Here is a 25,007-nt window from a genome sequence, read left to right on the forward strand (position 1 = left end):
GGCTTGATACACTCCCCCCTGTACACAGTGATGTACAAACAGGAGATTTCCACCATGATGACTGTAGGTCTTGTTCTAATAATGGACAGATACAGTAGCAGGGATTTAGGTAGATGCAACAGGACATTTTTGAGGTTGGACTATTAACATCTGTCCCCGTGGCTTAAAATCACAGAGCCCCTGACAGTTGGGGGAACAGCCGCCTTCTGCGGGAAGGTGTCCAGACATCAGTCACTCCGGAACACTGTGCAGGACAGGTAGAGTGTGCAGACGGTGATACAAAGGGGGAGAGGGACAGGGAGAGCCAAACAAATACCCGGACACAGAAAGCAACGGTCTAATTGTCAGGGCCAGTCACATGCCTGCATCGGAACTGGTCTATCTGGACACTCGCAGCAGCGGGACGGGCACACCAGGCAGGAAAACCGAACCGATACACAGGGAACAGGTAACAAGAAAGCGGCACTTACATTATAAGCGTGCACAATGAGCTGGATGATATTTTGGGAGCTCTCGTCCAGAATCTCCACCGTGGTGCCGGGAATCAGTCCTGTGAAATTCTGCATGGAAAGAGAGAAGAAGCGCTTTTATATCTGTGCCCCCCCGCGGATTACACTCCATGGGCCCCGAGAACACACCTTGTAGAGCATGTAATGGTCCTTGGTCACCGCGAATATCAGATTGATGTTGTTCTCCGACAGCTTCTCCCCCAGCAGAGCGAGGGACGGGTAATCCTGGGAAGACAGAGGACAGTGGGTCAAACATCAGGAGTCTCCAACCTGAACCCCACAGCTCATCCCCAACACCCCAAATGCTGATAACACTCATCCCAAACACCCCAACTGCTACTAAGACTCATCCCCAACACCCCAAATGCTGATAACACTTATCCCCAACACCCGATACTTTCAGTGATGTGATAAACACAAAGCACCAGTAATGCTGGGTACACACCAGAACGATTTGGGCTCAATTCACCCAATTTCGATGCAATTTCGACCGAATGAATATGAAAAAAGCAGAATTGAGCAGGTTTTCAATGCGATTGCGAAACATGTATTCAGATTTAAGCAAACATATACACTTCCTGATTGGCTGCCTGATCGCGCAGTTCTGGCAACACAGCTGGGCGGTATGTGAATTTGCCCACCCAGGTGCAACATCAGCCCCCGCAGGCAGCGCGCAGGTGGACCTCACAATCCGATCTGACGCTCGCTACAACACATCGTGGGCAATGCGCTACATTCATCGGACGAGCAGCGGGTACGAGCCTCTCCGCACTTACACCATTATATTATGTTGGGCAGATAATCAGAGCACACTGACAGGGAAACCTTTCCTCCAGTGCAGCGAGGCAGTTACATAGCTTCACAGTTCGCAGCCAGTGCAGCGATGTGACAGCCCAGAGAGGCTTCCTGTATAACTAACACATGCTCTGCGTGTCCCCACAGAGCACAGACCCCCCCAGCTCAGCGGGAATGTGACCCCTGTCTGATGCTAAACAGACAACACACTGCCCCCAACTTCCAAATGTTATTATTCAAAGTTTATTTACTGGACGACAAAAACAAAATATCAGATATACTCCGGATGTTTATATCATGGTATAACCCACTCTGTTCTCTGGGGAAACGGTCTCTAATAGCAACGGCTGTACAAGGAGCACTCAGGGGAATACAGTCACTCCCAGACACCGGAGTAGCACACGGCCCCTAATAGCGGCGGCTGTACAAGGAGCACTCAGGGGAATACAGTCACTCCCAGACACAGGAGTAGCACACGGTCCCTAATAGCAGCGGCTGTACAAGGAGCACTAAGGGGAATACAGTCACTCCCAGACACCGGATTAGCACACGGCCCCTAATAGCGGTGGCTGTACAAGGAGCAGTCAGGGGAATACAGTCACTCCCAGACACCGGAGTAGCACACGGCCCCTAATAGCAGCGGCTGTACAAGGAGCACTCAGGGGAATACAGTCACTCCCAGACACAGGAGTAGCACACGGTCCCTAATAGCAGCGGCTGTACAAGGAGCACTCAGGGGAATACAGTCACTCCCAGACACCGGAGTAGCACACGGCCCCTAATAGCGGCGGCTGTACAAGGAGCACTCAGGGGAATACAGTTACTCCCAGACACAGGAGTAGCACACGGTCCCTAATAGCAGCGGCTGTACAAGGAGCAGTCAGGGGAATACAGTCACTCCCAGACACAGGAGTAGCACACGGTCCCTAATAGCAGCGGCTGTACAAGGAGCAGTCAGGGGAATACAGTCACTCCCAGACACAGGAGTAGCACACGGTCCCTAATAGCAGCGGCTGTACAAGGAGCAGTCAGGGGAATACAGTCACTCCCAGACACAGGAGTAGCACATGGTCCCTAATAGCAGCGGCTGTACAAGGAGCAGTCAGGGGAATACAGTTACTCCCAGGCACCAGAGTAGCACACGGTCCCTAATAGCAGCGGCTGTACAAGGAGCAGTCAGGGGAATACAGTTACTCCCAGACACAGGAGTAGCACACGGTCCCTAATAGCAGCGGCTGTACAAGGAGCAGTCAGGGGAATACAGTTACTCCCAGACACCGGAGTAGCACACGGTCTCTAATAGCAGCGGCTGTACAAGGAGCACTCAGGGGAATACAGTTACTCCCAGACACAGGAGTAGCACACGGTCCCTAATAGCAGCGGCTGTACAAGGAGCAGTCAGGGGAATACAGTCACTCCCAGACACAGGAGTAGCACACGGTCCCTAATAGCAGCGGCTGTACAAGGAGCACTCAGGGGAATACAGTCACTCCCAGACACACTAGTAGCACACGGTCCCTAATAGCAGCGGCTGTACAAGGAGCAGTCAGGGGAATACAGTTACTCCCAGACACCGGAGTAGCACACGGTCCCTAATAGCAGCGGCTGTACAAGGAGCAGTCAGGGGAATACAGTTACTCCCAGACACAGGAGTAGCACACGGTCCCTAATAGCAGCGGCTGTACAAGGAGCACTCAGGGGAATATAGATACTCCCAGACACAAGGGTAGCACACGTTCCCTAATAGCAGCGGCTGTACAAGGAGCAGTCTGGGGGATATAGTTACTCCCGGACACAGGAGTAGAACACGGTCCCTAATAGCAGCGGCTGTACAAGGATCAGTCAGGGGAATACAGTCACTCCCAGACACCGGAGTAGCACATGGTCCCTAATAGCAGCGGCTGTACAAGGAGCACTCAGGGGAATATAGATACTCCCAGACACAGGAGTAGCACACGTTCCCTAATAGCAGCGGCTGTACAAGGAGCATCCAGTGGAATATAGTTACTCCCAGACACAGGAGTAGCACACGGTCCCTAATAGCAGCGGCTGTACAAGGAGCAGTCAGGGGGATATAGTTACTCCCGGACACAGGAGTAGCACACGGTCCCTAATAGCAGCGGCTGTACAAGGAGCACTCAGGGGAATACAGTCACTCCCAGACACAGGAGTAGCACACGGTCCCTAATAGCAGCGGCTGTACAAGGAGCACTCAGGGGAATACAGTTACTCCCAGACACAGGAGTAGCACACGGTCCCTAATAGCAGCAGCTGTACAAGGATCAGTCAGGGGAATACAGTTACTCCCAGACACAGGAGTAGCACACGGTCCCTAATAGCAGCGGCTGTACAAGGAGCAGTCAGGGGAATTTAGATACTCCCAGACACAGGAGTAGCACACGGTCCCTAATAGCAGCGGCTGTACAAGGAGCAGTCAGGGGGATATAGTTACTCCCGGACACAGGAGTAGCACACGGTCCCTAATAGCAGCGGCTGTACAAGGAGCAGTCAGGGGAATACAGTTACTCCCAGACACCGGAGTAGCACACGGTCCCTAATAGCAGCGGCTGTACAAGGAGCAGTCAGGGGAATACAGTTACTCCCAGACACCGGAGTAGCACACGGTCCCTAATAGCAGCGGCTGTACAAGGATCAGTCAGGGGAATACAGTTACTCCCGGACACAGGAGTAGCACACGGTCCCTAATAGCGGCGGCTGTACAAGGAGCACTCAGGGGAATACAGTCACTCCCAGACACAGGAGTAGCACACGTTCCCTAATAGCAGCGGCTGTACAAGGAGCAGTCAGGGGAATACAGTTACTCCCAGACACCGGAGTAGCACACGGTCCCTAATAGCAGCGGCTGTACAAGGATCAGTCAGGGGAATACAGTTACTCCCAGACACAGGAGTAGCACACAGTCCCTAATAGCAGCGGCTGTACAAGGAGCAGTCAGGGGAATACAGTCACTCCCAGACACAGGAGTAGCACACGGTCCTGAATAGCAGCGGCTGTACAAGGAGCAGTCAGGGGGATATAGTTACTCCCGGACACAGGAGTAGCACACGGTCCCTAATAGCAGCGGCTGTACAAGGAGCACTCAGGGGAATACAGTCACTCCCAGACACAGGAGTAGCACACGGTCCCTAATAGCAGCGGCTGTACAAGGATCAGTCAGGGGAATACAGTTACTCCCAGACACAGGAGTAGCACACGGTCCCTAATAGCAGCGGCTGTACAAGGAGCAGTCAGGGGAATATAGTTACTCCCAGGCACAGGAGTAGCACACGGTCCCTAATAGCAGCGGCTGTACAAGGAGCACTCAAGGGAATACAGTTACTCCCGGACACAGGAGTAGCACACGTTCCCTAATAGCAGCGGCTGTACAAGGAGCAGTCAGGGGAATACAGTTACTCCCAGACACAGGAGTAGCACACGGTCCCTAATAGCAGCGGCTGTACAAGGAGCAGTCAGGGGAATATAGTTACTCCCAGGCACAGGAGTAGCACACGGTCCCTAATAGCAGCGGCTGTACAAGGAGCAGTCAGGGGAATATAGTTACTCCCAGACACCGGAGTAGCACACGTTCCCTAATAGCAGCGGCTGTACAAGGAGCAGTCAGGGGAATACAGTTACTCCCAGACACAGGAGTAGCACACGGTCCCTAATAGCAGCGGCTGTACAAGGAGCAGTCAGGGGAATATAGTTACTCCCAGGCACAGGAGTAGCACACGGTCCCTAATAGCAGCGGCTGTACAAGGAGCAGTCAGGGGAATACAGTTACTCCCAGACACCGGAGTAGCACACGTTCCCTAATAGCAGCGGCTGTACAAGGAGCAGTCAGGGGAATACAGTTACTCCCAGACACAGGAGTAGCACACGGTCCCTAATAGCAGCGGCTGTACAAGGAGCAGTCAGGGGAATACAGTTACTCCCAGACACAGGAGTAGCACACGGTCCCTAATAGCAGCGGCTGTACAAGGATCAGTCAGGGGAATACAGTCACTCCCAGACACCGGAGTAGCACACGGTCCCTAATAGCAGCGGCTGTACAAGGAGCAGTCAGGGGAATACAGTTACTCCCAGACACAGGAGTAGCACACGGTCCCTAATAGCAGCGGCTGTACAAGGAGCACTCAGGGGAATATAGATACTCCCAGACACAAGGGTAGCACACGTTCCCTAATAGCAGCGGCTGTACAAGGAGCATCCAGGGGAATACAGTCACTCCCAGACACAAGGGTAGCACATGGTCCCTAATAGCAGCGGCTGTACAAGGAGCATCCAGGGGAATACAGTTACTCCCAGACACAGGAGTAGCACACGGTCCCTAATAGCAGCGGCTGTACAAGGAGCAGTCAGTGGAATATAGTTACTCCCAGACACAGGAGTAGCACACGGTCCCTAATAGCAGCGGCTGTACAAGGAGCAGTCAGGGGGATATAGTTACTCCCGGACACAGGAGTAGCACACGGTCCCTAATAGCAGCGGCTGTACAAGGAGCACTCAGGGGAATACAGTTACTCCCAGACACAGGAGTAGCACACAGTCCCTAATAGCAGCAGCTGTACAAGGATCAGTCAGGGGAATACAGTTACTCCCAGACACAGGAGTAGCACACGGTCCCTAATAGCAGCGGCTGTACAAGGAGCAGTCAGTGGAATATAGTTACTCCCAGACACAGGAGTAGCACACGGTCCCTAATAGCAGCGGCTGTACAAGGAGCAGTCAGGGGGATATAGTTACTCCCAGACACAGGAGTAGCACACGGTCCCTAATAGCAGCGGCTGTACAAGGAGCACTCAGGGGAATACAGTTACTCCCAGACACAGGAGTAGCACACGGTCCCTAATAGCAGCAGCTGTACAAGGATCAGTCAGGGGAATACAGTTACTCCCAGACACAGGAGTAGCACACGGTCCCTAATAGCAGCGGCTGTACAAGGAGCAGTCAGGGGAATTTAGATACTCCCAGACACAGGAGTAGCACACGGTCCCTAATAGCAGCGGCTGTACAAGGAGCAGTCAGGGGGATATAGTTACTCCCGGACACAGGAGTAGCACACGGTCCCTAATAGCGGCGGCTGTACAAGGAGCACTCAGGGGAATACAGTCACTCCCAGACACAGGAGTAGCACACGTTCCCTAATAGCAGCGGCTGTACAAGGAGCAGTCAGGGGAATACAGTTACTCCCAGACACCGGAGTAGCACACGGTCCCTAATAGCAGCGGCTGTACAAGGATCAGTCAGGGGAATACAGTTACTCCCAGACACAGGAGTAGCACACGGTCCCTAATAGCAGCGGCTGTACAAGGATCAGTCAGGGGAATACAGTTACTCCCAGACACAGGAGTAGCACACAGTCCCTAATAGCAGCGGCTGTACAAGGAGCAGTCAGGGGAATACAGTCACTCCCAGACACAGGAGTAGCACACGGTCCCGAATAGCAGCGGCTGTACAAGGAGCAGTCAGGGGGATATAGTTACTCCCGGACACAGGAGTAGCACACGGTCCCTAATAGCAGCGGCTGTACAAGGAGCACTCAGGGGAATACAGTCACTCCCAGACACAGGAGTAGCACACGTTCCCTAATAGCAGCGGCTGTACAAGGAGCACTCAGGGGAATACAGTCACTCCCAGACACAGGAGTAGCACACGTTCCCTAATAGCAGCGGCTGTACAAGGATCAGTCAGGGGAATACAGTTACTCCCAGACACAGGAGTAGCACACGGTCCCTAATAGCGGCGGCTGTACAAGGAGCAGTCAGGGGAATACAGTTACTCCCAGACACAGGAGTAGCACACGGTCCCTAATAGCAGCGGCTGTACAAGGAGCACTCAGGGGAATACAGTTACTCCCGGACACAGGAGTAGCACACGGTCCCTAATAGCAGCGGCTGTACAAGGAGCAGTCAGGGGAATACAGTTACTCCCAGACACAGGAGTAGCACACGGTCCCTAATAGCAGCGGCTGTACAAGGAGCAGTCAGGGGAATATAGTTACTCCCAGGCACAGGAGTAGCACACGGTCCCTAATAGCAGCGGCTGTACAAGGAGCAGTCAGGGGAATATAGTTACTCCCAGACACCGGAGTAGCACACGGTCCCTAATAGCAGCGGCTGTACAAGGAGCACTCAGGGGAATACAGTCACTCCCAGACACAGGAGTAGCACACGGTCCCTAATAGCAGCGGCTGTACAAGGAGCACTCAGGGGAATACAGTCACTCCCAGACACAGGAGTAGCACACGGTCCCTAATAGCAGCGGCTGTACAAGGAGCAGTCAGGGGAATACAGTCACTCCCAGACACCGGAGTAGCACACGGTCCCTAATAGCAGCGGCTGTACAAGGAGCAGTCAGGGGAATACAGTTACTCCCAGACACAGGAGTAGCACACGGTCCCTAATAGCAGTCCCCAGTACAAGGAGCACAGTAAACTCGTTCATCTTTTGGTTTAGTTCCTACGCAGATGATACTCAGATTCTCCCCCCCCCCCCCCCCGATCATTCACCACATGCGCCACCGACTGTCTCTCCCCTAGTTCATGTTGGATGTCATCTCGCCACCACAAACTTATTAACTTCGTCTTTGGGGAGATGAATATTCCCACCAGTCAACAAGTGTTACCGTCCTGATACATCAATCCACCCGTCCCCACAGACTCGCTGCCTGGGTGTCACCCGGGACTCTGAACGCTCCTCTGTCGCCCACATTCAATCTGTTTCCATTTACATGATGCTGCAAACACATTGCGCAGGACACTCGTTATGTCCTGCGCAATGGGAATGGATCATTGGGTCGACCACTGAAGGCCGACACGTGAAAAAGGTTGACATGCCTAAGGTTGACGGGGTCAAAAGGTCAACACAAGCATTAGGTCGACAGTAAAAAGGTTGACAAAAGTACGAAATTTTTTGCCTCGAATGTCGACACAGTCAACATGGACACCGAAAAAGTGCACCACATGCGCTCACCATGCTTTGGGCTCGGTGCCTCGCTAAGTCAGCACACTATTATATTCTCCATGCAATACCGCCTGTCGGCACACAAAATACCTGAAAAACCCATGTCAACTTTTTGACTGTCGACCTTCCCAATGTCAGCCTAATGCTTGTGTCAACCTTCTGAACCTATAGACCAGGGATGAGAAACTTACGGCCCTCCAGATGTCGTTGAACTACACATCCCAGCATGACCTGCAACAGTTTTAGTATGGCCAAATAGCAAATATTTAGCAGGGCATGCTGGGATGTGTAGTTCAACAACAGCTGGCGGGCCGAAGGTTCCACATCCCTAATGTAGACCTTAGGCATGTTGACCTTTTTCATGTGTCGACCTAAAGCCTTCAGTGGTCGGCACATGTTGACCTTATTAGTGTCAACAAATATGCAGAGAACAGACGGTAATAATAAGGTCTGACGCCAATAGAGGACACTCTGTGACCGTCCATCTTCACAACAACCGGAGAACGCCTGCACCCCTAACTATATACAGGGAACCCCCACCACAGCGATACCCGGTACTGGTCAGCCATGTTTGTGTGGTGTGTGCAGGACAGGAAGTCTGGTCTCCAGAGTGATGGGGGCAGAAGGGTCCTTACCAGCTGGGCGGCGGCGCTGTACTCATTATCGGTGTTCAGGTGGCACTGTCCGTCGTGGGGCTGCACCAGGCCGGCTAGTTTGCCATCCAGTGCGATGTGTGGGACGTCGTCAGTAGTGATGACCAGCAGGTGAGACGCCTCCGTCCGCCAACCAATCTTTTCCTGCAGGATAAATAATGAGATGATGATATTGGAATCTTCAAGGACACAGCAGTTCCCTAATTAGTAGCAACACAGTGTTGCCGATATTACATTCCCCTCCTTGTCCCCCCCGGGACCTCACATCGGTCCCAACAGCGTATCCAAAGCCGGGAACTGCCCCGGGGCATGAACACACGCAGCTCCTGACCCCTTCCCACATCTGCCCTATTACCCCTGATATCTGCCCCACCACAGCGCTGTACAGTATACACAGGAGAGAGGGACCTCACTGTAATCCACCCGCAGCTCCTGACCCCTTCCCACAACTGCCCTATTACCCCTGATATCTGCCCCACCACAGCGCTGTACAGTATACACAGGAGAGAGGGACCTCACTGTAATCCACCCGCAGCTCCTGACCCCTTCCCACATCTGCCCTATTACCCCTGATAACTGCCCCACCACAGCGCTGTACAGTATACACAGGAGAGAGGGACCTCACTGTAATCCACCCGCAGATCCTGACCCCTTCCCACATCTGCCCTATTACCCCTGATATCTGCCCCACCACAGCACTGTACAGTATACACAGGAGAGAGGGACCTCACTGTAATCCACCCGCAGATCCTGACCCCTTCCCACATCTGCCCTATTACCCCTGATAACTGCCCCACCACAGCGCTGTACAGTATACACAGGAGAGAGGGACCTCACTGTAATCCACCCGCAGCTCCTGACCCCTTCCCACATCTGCCCTATTACCCCTGATAACTGCCCCACCACAGCGCTGTACAGTATACACAGGAGAGAGGGGCCACGTAATCCACCCGCAGCTCCTACACCCAAACATCTGCCCTATTACCCCTGATAACTGCCCCACCACAGCGCTGTACAGTATACACAGGAGAGAGGGACCTCACTGTAATCCACCCGCAGATCCTGACCCCTTCCCACATCTGCCCTATTACCCCTGATAACAGCCCCACCACAGCGCTGTACAGTATACACAGGAGAGAGGGACCTCACTGTAATCCCCCCCGCAGCTCCTACACCCCCAGATCTGCCCTATTACCCCTGATAACTGCCCCACCACAGCGCTGTACAGTATACACAGGAGAGAGGGACCTCACTGTAATCCACCCGCAGATCCTACACCCAAACATCTGCCCTATTACCCCTGATAACTGCCCCACCACAGCACTGTACAGTATACACAGGAGAGAGGGACCTTACTGTAATCCACCCGCAGATCCTGACCCCTTCCCACATCTGCCCTATTACCCCTGATAACTGCCCCACCACAGCGCTGTACAGTATACACAGGAGAGAGGGACCTCACATAATCCACCCGCAGCTCCTGACCGCTTCCCACATCTGCCCTATTACCCCTGATAACTGCCCCACCACAGCGCTGTACAGTATACACAGGAGAGAGGGACCTCACATAATCCACCCGCAGATCCTGACCCATTCCCACATCTGCCCTATTACCCCTGATTACTGCCCCACCACAGCGCTGTACAGTATACACAGGAGAGAGGGATCTCACGTAATCCACCCGCAGCTCCTACGACCCCAGATATGCCCTATTACCCCTGATAACTGCCCCACCACAGCGCTGTACAGTATACACAGGAGAGAGGGACCTCACTGTAATCCCCCCCGCAGCTCCTACACCCCCAGATCTGCCCTATTACCCCTGATAACTGCCCCACCACAGCGCTGTACAGTATACACAGGAGAGAGGGACCTCACTGTAATCCACCCGCAGATCCTACACCCAAACATCTGCCCTATTACCCCTGATAACTGCCCCACCACAGCACTGTACAGTATACACAGGAGAGAGGGACCTCACTGTAATCCACCCGCAGATCCTGACCCCTTCCCACATCTGCCCTATTACCCCTGATAACTGCCCCACCACAGCGCTGTACAGTATACACAGGAGAGAGGAACCTCACTGTAATCCACCCGCAGCTCCTGACCCCTTCCCACATCTGCCCTATTACCCCTGATAACTGCCCCACCACAGCGCTGTACAGTATACACAGGAGAGAGGGACCTCACTGTAATCCACCCGCAGCTCCTGACCCCTTCCCACATCTGCCCTATTACCCCTGATTACTGCCCCACCACAGCGCTGTACAGTATACACAGGAGAGAGGGACCTCACTGTAATCCACCCGCAGCTCCTACACCCCCAGATCTGCCCTATTACCCCTGATAACTGCCCCACCACAGCGCTGTACAGTATACACAGGAGAGAGGGACCTCACTGTAATCCACCCGCAGCTCCTGACCCCTTCCCACATCTGCCCTATTACCCCTGATTACTGCCCCACCACAGCGCTGTACAGTATACACAGGAGAGAGGGACCTCACTGTAATCCACCCGCAGCTCCTGACCCCTTCCCACATCTGCCCTATTACCCCTGATTACTGCCCCACCACAGCGCTGTACAGTATACACAGGAGAGAGGGACCTCACTGTAATCCACCCGCAGCTCCTACACCCCCAGATCTGCCATACAGATCTCTTAATTTACGTATCACTTTGTAACTAGCAGCAGCTAACCCAACCGAGCACAGAGACTGATCACCCCAGATATAGGGGTACAGCCACCTACCATATCACTGCATACACATCTGTATACACAGCAGGAGACCGATCACCCACAGATATCGGGGTACAGCCACCTCTCGTATCACCGCCTACATATATCTGTACACACAGCAGGAGACCAATCACCTCCAGATATTGGGGTACAGCAACCTCTCGTATTACCGCCTACACACATCTGTACACACAGCAGGAGACAGATCACCTCCAGATATTGGGGTACAGCAACCTCTCGTATTACCTCCTACACATATCTGTACACACAGCAGGAGACAGATCACCTCCAGATATTGGGGTACAGCCACTTCTCGTATCACCGTATACACAGCAGGAGACAGATCACCTCCAGATATCGGGGTACAGCTACCTCTCCTATCACCCCCTAAACATATCTGTATCCACAGCAGGAGACTGATCACCTCCAGATATTGGGGTACAGCAACCTCTCGTATTACCGCCTACACATATCTGTACACACAGCAGGAGACAGATCACCTCCAGATATTGGGGTACAGCAACCTCTCGTAATACCGCCTACACATATCTGTACACACAGCAGGAGACAGATCACCTCCAGATATTGGGGTACAGCCACTTCTCGTATCATCGTATACACAGCAGGAGACAGATCACCTCCAGATATCGGGGTACAGCTACTTCTCCTATCACCCCCTAAACATATCTGTATCCACAGCAGGAGACTGATCACCTCCAGATATTGGGGTACAGCCACCTCTCGTATCACCGCCTACACATATCTATATACAGAGCAGGAGACTGATCACACCCAGATATCGGGGTATAGTCTGGATAAAACACAGATGAAGAGGCTGATTGACCCCAGAGACACCGGCATGACACTGATATACAGGCACCAGGGGGAGTATACATACATACATACATATGGTGTGTACACAATGGAAGATTTATAGATAGAGGAGTGGGATGGGGACCAGGCGTAATTACAGCTATGGACACAGCCCGTCAGGAGCAGATTTCATTACGGAACATCTGTGCTAATAAACGACATCTCAGCCCCCCCCCCCCCCTCACCCCCGCTGCACAGTGAGACTGCCGTGTCTGACTCCAAGCACAGTCCGCACTACACATCGGCCCAGTGGGGACAAGTAGGAACAAACTGAAGTTTCATTAACGAATAGTCACAAGTAGAGACGCAGCGTGATTCACGGTTCTATAGGTGAATGTGTACCAACAGGTCCAGCAACTCCCGGACGGACGCACGTTCCCCGATCATTACACGGTCGCCACATTCATATCGTCCAACTAGAATAACCATTCATTTCTTATAAAAAACTATAATACTGCGGAATGCAGAATTCTCACACCATCAGGTAGATTTACTAAAGGCATCTAAAAAGGTGGTGGTGTTGCCCATAGGAATTTGTCTTTCATTTTGCAATAGTATGCACCTTAACACAGCCCTAGCAAAGCCAAGTTCAGAGAACAATGGTAACAACACGTAACCAGTTCTGCAAATCAGTACAGTACACTCCAGCACCCTGCGTCTTCCCTGTCTGGGGCGCTCCTTTCTGCTGTGATGCTTCTAGCACAATGTGGTCTGTATTTCAGCACCGATATGCAGACCAGACCAGTGCTAGAACCACCACAGCAGGGAGGGACACCCCAGGCAGGGAAGTGGAACTGCACGGGTTCTGTAAGAGGTTGGGTGCTTGAATGAACACTAATACAGGCCTTCTCTCACTTTGGGCCTTATTCTAGTTCACTCTGTCTGACAAAATCATTCCTAGATGGACAAAACCATGTGCACTGCAGGGGGGCAGATGTAACATGTGCAGAGAGAATTAGATTTGGGTGAGTAATTTTGTTTCTGTGCAGAGTAAATACTGGCTGCTTTATTTTTACACTGCAATATAGATCTCACTTTGAAGTAAAACCCCACCCAAATCTAAGTCTCTCTGCACAAGTAACATCTGCCCCCCTGCAGTGCACATGGTTTTGTCCATCTAAGAAGGATTTTGTCAGAAAGAGTGAACCAAAATAACCCCCTTTGTCAGGTACAAAAACAAAAGGCACTGTTCTAGAAACAATGCTGCCAATAACACGCGGCATGGAGAAAGTGGGGTTCTAGCCTCAGAAATACAGATGGGACCAGTGGCGTAACTATAGCACCGCAGCCCCCGAAGTCGCGGGGGGGGGGCGCTGTGCATGTGGGGGCGCAGGGGGGCTGCGTTGCTATAGTTAGCACCCTCCCGTCACTCCGTCTGCCCATCCACCGCTTGCCGCCCGCCCATCCGCTGCCCGCAGCCTTACCTGTCTTCAGTTCTTCTGCTAGTAAGACGGACCACAATAAAATGTCTGCCCCATATAGCAGACAGTTCTCTGAAACGGTCTGCTGTATGGGGGCGGACATTTTGTGTTGGTCCGTCTCCATAGTAGAAGAATGAAGCCAGCAAGGGAGCCGGGACCAGCGGCAGCAAGACAGGTAAGGCTGCGGGTAGGGGAGGGGGGGTGCTGCGGAGGGGGGCGCCCCCCCATTAATGGCGGGGGGGGGGGGCCCAATTCATAGTTACGCCCCTGGATGGGACGCCCCGATACTTTATCTCATCTATTACTGCGTAATGGCGGAAAGTCACAGAGAGGACAGAGGAGAGTCCAGAAGTGTTCCGTCACCAAACCCATTGTGTTGGTACCCCCAATGGTCTATCAATGTATCTCAAACACCCCATAACTCTGTATGTAATCAGGGCTCCCCATAAAGTATACAACGGCTGCCAAGCAAATTATTGTTATCTGTTTTTAAAAGTACCAAATATGAGGGGTGTGCAATAAGATTCCCAGGTGCACAAATATTATTAGATTTACTTAGAAAGTAAACATTTAAGTGTTTTTGAAGTATCCCATAGAGGAGTCTATGCTAAGTTTCATGCGTGAGACCACTTGGTGAAGCGGATGGACCAGGCCGAAGCAGGTGTGTCTTCTACACGCCAGATGAAGGTCTCCGCTGAAGCTTTCCGTGACATAAAATGAATCCTGCGCATCATGTGGCTGATTTGTGGGAACGTGAAGTCAAAGGAAGCCAGGCCTGGACTGCATGTTCTTGGGCGGCACCTGGAAATGGCATCCAGCACTTGTGGCAGGAATTGGTTGGTGTACCAGTCCAAAGTGACGGTACGGTAGCTACATGACCAGTCTTGGCCACAAAAACAGTCCCCATCTGCACTCATGTCAGACCCTCTGTGGCGATACACCAACAACTGGGGTCCACTGGACTGACTGTTGTTTGGTCAAAACTGTAGATCTACGGACACAGAGGTTCTGGGTGGCATTTCCTCCCCAAAAACAGCTTGCAGTTGGTCAAAGCACTCCTGTGGTCGCAGACCACTCCTGTTCGATGTGCAGTGCTACTTATGTACGGATCTATGCACTCTACACCAGAAAGCTTATTGTACAGTCATCATACCCAATCTATTTGTTTTACACATGGTTAAATCATTCCAAACTATATTACGTGACACATACACCCAAGCCGCATGTATTGTGAAATCCTGACTTTCTAGTGTCTCGGTACTGTGGTGTCTATTAGAACGCAGAAAAGAAACAACATATTCAGCAATTATTGGGGAAACAGGGTAAGTGGTGGAGGAACCCATGTTCTGCTTTATGGTTGTACAATAATGAGGACTACACGGTCACGTGCCAATTCAGCAGAGGTCATTAAACCTACATTGAGACCAGACGAATCTGTAACACTATTCTGGCGCACTCACCTTGCACACAGCCGCCTGTAATATGGCATCGAAGGCTCCCTCCGGGGCGTCCCTGTTCCGCGACACCTGCTGATGCTGCACCTCAGCGTTGAAGTTACGCACTTTATCCGTTAGGGGAAGCACGTGGCGGAACCCAAAGGACGGGATGCAGCTGGGGAACGGTTTGTATCTGACAGCAAAATAGAGAAAAAATAAATTTATAAAACATTACAAGCAGCAGGTATCAAATATGTGCCAAAAGCTGGATATAATACATCTATTACACCCTACACCTCAACATGTCCTGACCGCTGACCATAATACATCCATTACACCCTATACAGACATAGGACACCACACCCCAACATGTCCTGACCGCTGGCCATAATACATCTATTACACCGTATACAGACATAGGACACTACACCCCAACATGTCCTGACCGCCGGCCATAATACATCTATTACACCCATAGGACACTACACCCCCAACATGTCCTGACCGCCGGCCATAATACATCTATTACACCGTATACAGACATAGGACACTACACCCCCAACATGTCCTGACCGCTGGCCATAATACATCTATTACACCCTATACAGACATAGGACACTACACCCCCAACATGTCCTAACTGCCGGCCATAATACATCTATTACACCCTATACATACATAGGACACTACACCCCCAACATGTCCTGACCGCCGGCCATAATACATCTATTACACCCTATACATACATAGGACACTACACCCCCAACATGTCCTGACCGCCGGCCATAATACATCTATTACACCCTATACAGACACAGGACACTACACCCCAACATGTCCTGACCACTGGCCATAGTACATCTATTACACCCTATACAGACATAGGACACTACACCCCAACATGTCCTGACCGCCGGCCATAATACATCTATTACACCCTACACAGACATAGGACACTACACCCCAACATGACCTGACCGCCGGCCATAATACATCTATTACACCCTACACAGACATAGGACACTACACCCCAACATGACCTGACCGCCGGCCATAATACATCTATTACACCGTATACAGACATAGGACACTACACCCCAACATGTCCTGATCTCTGGACATAATACATCTATTACACCCTATACAGACATAGGACACTACACCCCAACATGACCTGACCACTGACCATAATACATCTATTACACCCTATACAGACATAGGACACTACACCCCAACATGTCCTGACCACTGGCCATAATACATCTACTACAGCCTATACAGACATAGGACACTACATCCCAACATGTCCTGACCACTGGCCATAATACATCTATTACAGCCTATACAGACATAGGACACTACATCCCAACATGTCCTGACCACTGGCCATAATACATCTATTACACCCTATACAGACATAGGACACTACACCCCAACATGTCCTGACCGCTGGCCATAATACATCTATTACACCCTATACAGACATAGGACACTACACCCCAACATGTCCTGACCTCTGGACAGGACCATAATACAATTCTATTATATCATGTTTGGTATATACAGGGTTCTCTGCTGGGTCTGACAGGAACTGACGTGAAGGACTCTACAGTCCCCGCGCAGCGCTACAATATATAAATCTAAGTGTAAACACTACAGAATGCTATGTGGGTGGAGGGTGCAGAGTGGGCGAGAGGCACTTGGAAAGCATCCCACAGAAAGGTGGATGCGAGGGCAGCGGGAATTCTAGAGGACAATGAGAACACAGAGTACCCAGCGTACGAGGGAATTCTAGAAATGTGCAGCCCTTTGTTCGTAGTATCGCCCTTCGCTCAGATTGGCTCTTTCTGATCAACTTCAGCTGCATTGTACGGTCCAGAGCCAAAGCAAGCAGGTTACATACCGAACCAATGGGGAACCAGCCAGACAGTGAGCAGAAAATCTAAACGGGTGCCCGTGAGGCACAGACCCCACCAGCAACCGGACAGAGACACATTAATTATCAGACACCAAGCAACGATAATGCAGCACTGTCAAGTAGGTCGCACACAATGTACCATACAGAGGCATTATATATATCATAGAGAACAGGAAATCCCCCTAAGCATGGCCTTTGGGCGCAGTTAGTCGAAGCCACCATTTGTGGTCGCCACGTCCAGCAATGTACATACGGGGGACTGGGGAAGTCCTGCGTCACTGTAGGAGTGCGAGCACTCACCCAATGCAGGGGTTGTTCTGATATTTGGGAGCAGTGTGAGAGAACGGGGAGATGTGCTTATCCACAAAGGTGCCAAATCCCAGGCGGAAGTTGCTGGTGAGTTTCGCCATCTCTGCGGCCAGCCTGGTCCCCAAACTCCGGATGTTATCCAGATCATCTTTCATGGACAAGGATAAATCCATCAGGTAGTACAGATCCACCGGGTAGTCTTCCACCTGCCTCACCTGCATTTTAAAAGAGGCGGCAGCACCTGCAATAAAAGACGGAGCAGTGAAGCGGAGGACAACAGGTCTTTTATGTAGTTACGTCAGCACAGCCTGGGAGGGTATTATTGCTGGCGATTGGAATCTAGGTGGAGGACAGACAGGCGACTGTTAGAAGGGAAATTAGGAGACAACTAATGGGGTCATTCAGACCGAATCGCTTTTGTGCGAAGTTGCAGAGGACTGGGATCAGATAGCTGCCACCCAGATGAGAGTGAACAGGGAGTGGACGCCTGATCGCATTCCTTCTGCAAATCCATACACAACTCACTAACCATCCAATAGTATTCCCAGTCTGTGCAAGTGTGCGTAAAATAGGCTGATGGGGGGCGGAGCTAACGTCACAGACCCTCCCCGAAAACATCCGGTTACCATCCATAAACGTTGTTTGCCATTATATTATAAACTGTTTTGGTACTTATGTAGTATCTGGGCTGCCGATTTTTTGATTGTATGCCTTAAGTTAAGGCATACAATCAGATGCGATGCGATGCGATATCGCATCGCATCGCATACGACCATGCGATGCGATGACCCGATTTTTCCATAGGATTCAATGTTAAAATGGACTGAGTCCATTTTAACATGGAATTCAATGGGAAAAAGGGGTCCTTTTCATACCCCTACTATCCAAGTGGGCATGGAGTTGGATATAAACCTGTGGCGAGCGTAGCGAGCCACCGAGCCCGAAGCGTGGCGAGCGAAGCGAGCCCCGCGAGGGGACGGTATTCTGTGTCCCCTCGCGGGGCTCGCTACGCTCGCCACGCTTCGGGCTCGGTGGCTCGCTACGCTCGCCACAGGTTTATATCCAACTCCATGCCCACTTGGATAGTAGGGGTATGAAAAGGACCCCTTTTCCCATTGAATTCTATGTTAAAATGGACAGAGTCCATTTTAACATTGAATCCTATGGAAAAATCGGGTCCATCGCATCGCATCGCATCGCATGCGATATGGTCGGGTGCGATGCGATGCGATGGACCCGATTTCAAAATCGGCAGCCCAGTTACTACATAAGTACCACTGTTTTTTTTTCTCTCTGCTGTTTGGGCTTGTGTTTGTGCGTTACAATCTATGCCCAATCGTTCGATAATCGATAGGATTGCGAATTCGCAAAGCAGCATTCAGGTCTGTATAACCTCCTAAATAGGGCAACTAGACCTGGGGTATTCAACATGTGGCTGAGGAACTATAAATCCCAGCATTCCTTGCCAGGTTTAGCATTATTCAACTGCACAACTGTCCATGCTAGAATATGTAGTTCCACAGCGGCTGGAGGGCCACACGCGGGACACCCCTGTTATAGAGTAATTTGGTTATACACTACTACAAGGCCCAGCGGCGTAACTATAGCACCGCAGCCCCCCGCCACCGCGCGGGGGGGGGGCTGTGCATGTGGGGGCGCCGGGGGCTGCGGTGCTATAGTTACACCCCCCCCAATCCCCCGCAGACTTACCTATCTCGCTGGTCCCGGCGGCTCCGTTCTTCTGCTGAGGACCACCACAAAATGGCCGCCCCCATATAGCACACAGTTCTCTGAAACTGTCTGCTGTATAGGGGTGGCCATTTTGTGGTGGTCCTCAGCAGAAGAAGAACGGAGCCGCCGGGACCAGCGCGATAGGTAAGGCTGCAGGGGATGGGGGGGGGTTTGCATGGGCGGCGGGGCGCCCCCCCTAACGGCGGGGGGGCGCCCAAAACTTAGTTACGCCACTGACAAGGCCTGCTAGTTAAGAATCCCCTCCAACCGCACCCATAGCACCCACTCCCCCCCAAATAGCCCCCTTCAGCAAATTTTATTTTCTGCAAATCTACAGTAGATCAGTGCAGCATCTGCACCTCTATTCCCAGTGTACAGATCTGTGTGCGTATAGAGCAGGGCTACTCAAACCCGGTCCTCAGTACCCCACACAGTTCACGTTTTCTAGGTCACCCGGCAGGTGCACAGGTGCATTCATTACTTACTGACACATTTTAAAAGATCCACATGTGGAGATAATTACTTCACTTGTGACTCTGAGACCTGTAAAACATGCACCGTGTGGGGCCCTGACCGAGTTTGAGAACCTATGCCATAGAGAAACAAACATGAGTACTCTGCTTTATGGTGAATGTACACAGAGCCCCAATCGCCCCGTTGTAGGACTCACCTGGACGGAGGGACAGCGACACACTCTGCGGGGTGACCTGGATGATGTCAGACTGCGACGATCCGGAACCTTTGCTGCTGAGCGGGAGACTCCTGGTCACATTCACTTTGCTTTTCGGGCCTTCGATATACTCTGGAGAGCAGCCTTTACTGAGGAGGTTGTCCAGCAGATCACAGCGAGAGGACAGGGTCCGAGACCCCCCGACGTGCTGGAGGGAACAGAAACGAGTTTGTGAACATGTCGCGTTCTGAACTGTGGTGCGAGGGGTATTTCTGTATACAATGTGTCCTGTACAGGAGGCGAACACAACAAATCACTCAGACCGACACTGCGACAACCTTGTGCTATCGCAGTGCCATTTCCCACGGACTGTGGGTCCCTACAGGGTCTGTACGCTACAAGAAGGAAACGGTTTATCAGATGAGGGGGGAGTTCAGGCTGATGATGGCAAACTCTTAAAATAGCATATAGCATACATACATCCTTAATGTTGATGAATGTCGACGGTATAAACATGTCAGCATCACAAATGTTGAAATATCATACCTAGGGCCAGATTGTCTACGCTTCAAAAAGTGATAAACAGCCAGCCAATCAGCTCCTGTCTGACATTTTTCAAACACAGTCTGTGACATGGCAGGTAGGAGCTGATTGGCTGGCTGTTTATCATTCGCTTAGAGAATCTGGCCCCTAACCTGTTAGCACCATACCCTCTAGTACTCTAGAACCGAGGTGCTCTGCTGCTTACAGGTGTAGAATGGCAGGTTCCAGCATGCCAGTGTCATCTGGCCCGTAGCTATACTAACCACTGCAGCCTGCCAAATGTACTGGCCTGTAACCCTTCGCTGCCCACCTGCACCGGTACAGGAGCATCGCCTGTGTGCCCCGCAGAGTGCAGAGCTCAACCCTAATCCAGGTCCCTCTGCAACAGAGGCCTCTTCTTACTTCCTATGTTCTGCCCGCACCTAAATGTATTGTCGAAGGTTTAACTATCTGGAGAAAACTGCAAGCTTTTGTCCCTCTGTTATCAATTTCTGCAAAACGCACCTAGCTGGCACGGGTGTGGATCGTATTGTCGACCCGACTTAGGTCAACAGTCATTAGGTCGACACTGTACAAGGCATTGGTTAGACCTCACCTCGAATATGCAGTACAGTTCTGGACCCCACACTATAAAAAGACATCGTAGAATTGGAAAAAAAACCAAACAAGAGCAACAAAGCTTATTAGGGGAATGGAGAATTTAAGCTACGAGGAGAGATTTAGCAAGCTGGGACTATTTACACTAGAGAAGAGACGTTTGAGGGGGGACATGCTCAACATGTACAAATATATCAGGGGCCAATATAAGGAACTGTCCAGCGCACTTTTTACTGCAAGAAAGGAATCTAGGACGCGAGGGCACGAGTTTAGATTAGAAGAAAGAAGATATCGTTCCCTCAAAAGAAAACATTTCTAGCAGTCAAACTGTGGAACTCTCTTCCTGGAGAAGTGGTGTCGGCAGATACTATAAATACGTTTAAAATAAGGTTGGACAAACATTTATTGGTTAAAAACATCCAAGAGTTGAAATAAGTAACATAATCTGTCTTTAAAATGAATCATATTCTGCCTTTAACAAGGGATAAGCTATTAAAACCTAGGTTGAACTCGATGGACGCAAGTTTTTATTCAGCCTTATCTACTATGCAACTATGCTTTTTGACCCGAATGTCAACACAGTCGACATGGACACAGTTGGAAGTCAACCACAGCCGCTCGCTATGCTTCGGGCACACTATTTTATTCTCCCACCATGCCCTAGTGAATGGTAGGGCATGAAATACCGCCTGTCGGCACATGTCGGCTCAAAAATAAGTGAAAAAACCCATGTCGATCTCGAGACCTGTCGACCTAACCCATGTCAACCTAACACATTTGCCGACCTAAAACTATGTCAACCTTGTCCCATGTCGACCTTCATCCATGTCGACCTTGTTGCCTGTCAACCCAATGGTGTCGACCTAATGACTGTTGACCTAAGTCAGGTCGACAATACAACCGTATCCCGCTGGAACAGAGGAATAAGCTACGGGTGCACGTCTTAAGTCAGAAACGGTCTGCCACCCCCTAACCCGCTGATCACAGCTTTGTCTCTCTCACACACACACACAATACATTGGCACTGTCAAACAACATCAACAAGTGTCTGTAGTTTCCTGATCAACATGGTGACAATTCCGTCCTCTGTAGGCACCATACGAATCGCGTCCTGTTAATTCCAACTTTAAAAGTAAAAGCCAGAAGTTGTTTGCGCATTAAATAAGAGTCGCCCCAATTAGCAGTGGCCAGCGACGTATAGAACAAGCAACACAGACTTGTGGCGTGTACACAGCAAACAGATGTATTACAGCGGTGCTCCCAATACAGTCCAGGAAAGGGAGGAAAGGACAGAGACAGAATTCACACTCCGGCTACTTGTCTGTTATCCGAGGACACAAATGCTCAGTATTACTCCATATTCCAGCCTGACACACAGGACAGGTCTAGCCTGGGCTGCAGCCAAGCCTCCGACTTCATCGAGGGCACGGAAGACAGAACCCACCTCTGCCAGTTCCCTGTGAAATGGATCACTGTAAGGTGCAATCACAGTGAATGGGGGGGGGGGGGGGACAGAAGTTCCAGGACTATTATTTAGGTACAGGATGGAATTCTAGTGCATTAGTCAGACTGCAGACAATGTTCCTTACACTTAAGCAAGAACATGACCTGCTGACAATGCACCACACTGGGCCTTCTTCTAATCCTAAAGGACTTTGCAGTACCCACCAGCATAGGCGTGCGCAGCACATTTTATTAGGGGGTGCACCGTCAAAGGAGTGTGCATAGCTCCACCTATTGGGCGTGTCTAACACCACCAATCAGGTGTGTCTTCCATCGTCTATTGGCACTCTCTACAATATAAAAAGTCTCTCAGCCACACCAAGATCTCCTGCCTATTTAAGTTTTAATCTTCTAATTAACAGTACATGCAAATACAGTCATAAACATATATGAATGACGCAGATATTTTGTGATATGACAATGGTCTAGTTCAATTAACAATGCAAACACACATATAATTGATTGATGGGCGCTTCTTTAAATGGAATACCGTTCTAAATAGGAAAGTCTTTGGTTAAGGGTATTGCTGGTATTGTTAGCGGCAGAGGTGTTCAAAAGGGTGGGGCACAGCATTAGGGGGTGCCTGTGCACCTCTAACACTCAATGTGCGCACACCTATGCCCACCAGGTTTTCAGGATACCTCAGAACATGACTGTCCACATGGGGCTACCTTGGGAGGAAAATGTCCACGTAACCCAGACCGAAGAACCCCATGTGGTGAATGTCCACGTAACCCAGACGTGAGGATACCTCAGGAGGCGAATGTCCACATAACCCAGATGCGAGGCTACCTCAGGAGGCGAATGTCCATGTAACCCAGACGCGAGGCTACCTCAGGAGGCGAATGTCCATGTAACCCAGATGCGAGGCTACCTCAGGAGGCCAATGTCCATGTAACCCAGATGCAAGGCTACCTCAGGAGGCCAATGTCCACGTAACCCAGATGCGAGGCTACCTCAGGAGGCGAATGTCCACGTAACCCAGATGCGAGGCTACCTCAGGAGGCGAATGTCCACGTAACCCAGATGCGAGGCTACCTCAGGAGGCGAATGTCCACGTAACCCAGACGCGAGGCTACCTCAGGAGGCGAATGTCCACGTAACCCAGACGCGAGGCTACCTCAGGAGGCGAATGTCCACGTAACCCAGACGCGAGGCTACCTCAGGAGGCGAATGTCCACGTAACCCAGACGCGAGGCTACCTCAGGAGGCGAATGTCCACGTAACCCAGATGCGAGGCTACCTCAGGAGGCGAATGTCCACGTAACCCAGATGCGAGGCTACCTCAGGAGGCGAATGTCCATGTAACCCAGATGCGAGGCTACCTCAGGAGGCGAATGTCCATGTAACCCAGATGCGAGGCTACCTCAGGAGGCGAATGTCCATGTAACCCAGATGCGAGGCTACCTCAGGAGGCGAATGTCCATGTAACCCAGATGCAAGGCTACCTCAGGAGGCCAATGTCCATGTAACCCAGATGCGAGGCTACGTCAGGAGGCCAATGTCCACGTAACCCAGATGCGAGGCTACCTCAGGAGGCGAATGTCCATGTAACCCAGATGCAAGGCTACCTCAGGAGGCGAATGTCCATGTAACCCAGATGCAAGGCTACCTCAGGAGGCGAATGTCCATGTAACCCAGATGCAAGGCTACCTCAGGAGGCCAATGTCCATGTAACCCAGATGCGAGGCTACGTCAGGAGGCCAATGTCCACGTAACCCAGATGCGAGGCTACCTCAGGAGGCGAATGTCCACGTAACCCAGGTGCGAGGCTACCTCAGGAGGCAAAAGTCCACGTAACCCAGGTGCGAGGCTACCTCAGGAGGCGAATGTCCATGTAACCCAGATGCGAGGCTACCTCAGGAGGCGAATGTCCATGTAACCCAGATGCTAGGCTACCTCAGGAAGTGAATGTCCATGTAACCCAGTCACGAGGCTACCTTAAGAGGCGAATGTCCGCGTAACCCAGAAGTAAAGATACCTCAGGAGGTGAATGTCTATGTTCTATGGTTTAGAATCCCTCCTTACCTGGCTTTGTCCGTGAACCCAATGGGTGACCAGGATGCCTTTTCCCGCTATCAGGGCTTATTGCCATATTGATATACATCGGTTCCCGGTTACTGCCTCACCGCTGTCACATCCCTCTGTATGAAACCAGTTACCAGATGGAAAGATGCGTTATGTCTCTGGGCGAGATGTACTGAGCTTCAAAAGTGATCAAATGGAGAGTTATAAACCACCAACCAATCAGCTCCTGTCTGATATTTTTCAAATACAGTCTGTAACATGTCAGGTAGGAGCTGATTGGCTGGCTGTTTATCACTCTTCATTTTATCACTTTTG

At 51.2% G+C, this 25,007-nt stretch overlaps 1 protein-coding gene across 1 annotated transcript in view; it reads right to left on the reverse strand.

The window, feature by feature from the left end:
- ITGB5 (integrin subunit beta 5) overlaps positions 1–25,007 on the reverse strand; it is a 47,451-nt gene that overhangs the window by 21,084 nt on the left and 1,360 nt on the right. Inside the window, 6 exon segments of the mRNA XM_083154270.1 lie at positions 471–560; positions 639–734; positions 8,905–9,066; positions 15,418–15,586; positions 17,612–17,861; positions 20,022–20,229. Of these exon segments, the coding sequence (XP_083010396.1) occupies positions 471–560; positions 639–734; positions 8,905–9,066; positions 15,418–15,586; positions 17,612–17,861; positions 20,022–20,229 (975 nt within the window).

The sequence above is a fragment of the Crinia signifera genome, chromosome 7, assembly GCF_055691185.1.
Source record: "Crinia signifera chromosome 7, ASM5569118v1, whole genome shotgun sequence".
In the NCBI taxonomy this organism is placed as follows: domain Eukaryota; kingdom Metazoa; phylum Chordata; class Amphibia; order Anura; family Myobatrachidae; genus Crinia; species Crinia signifera.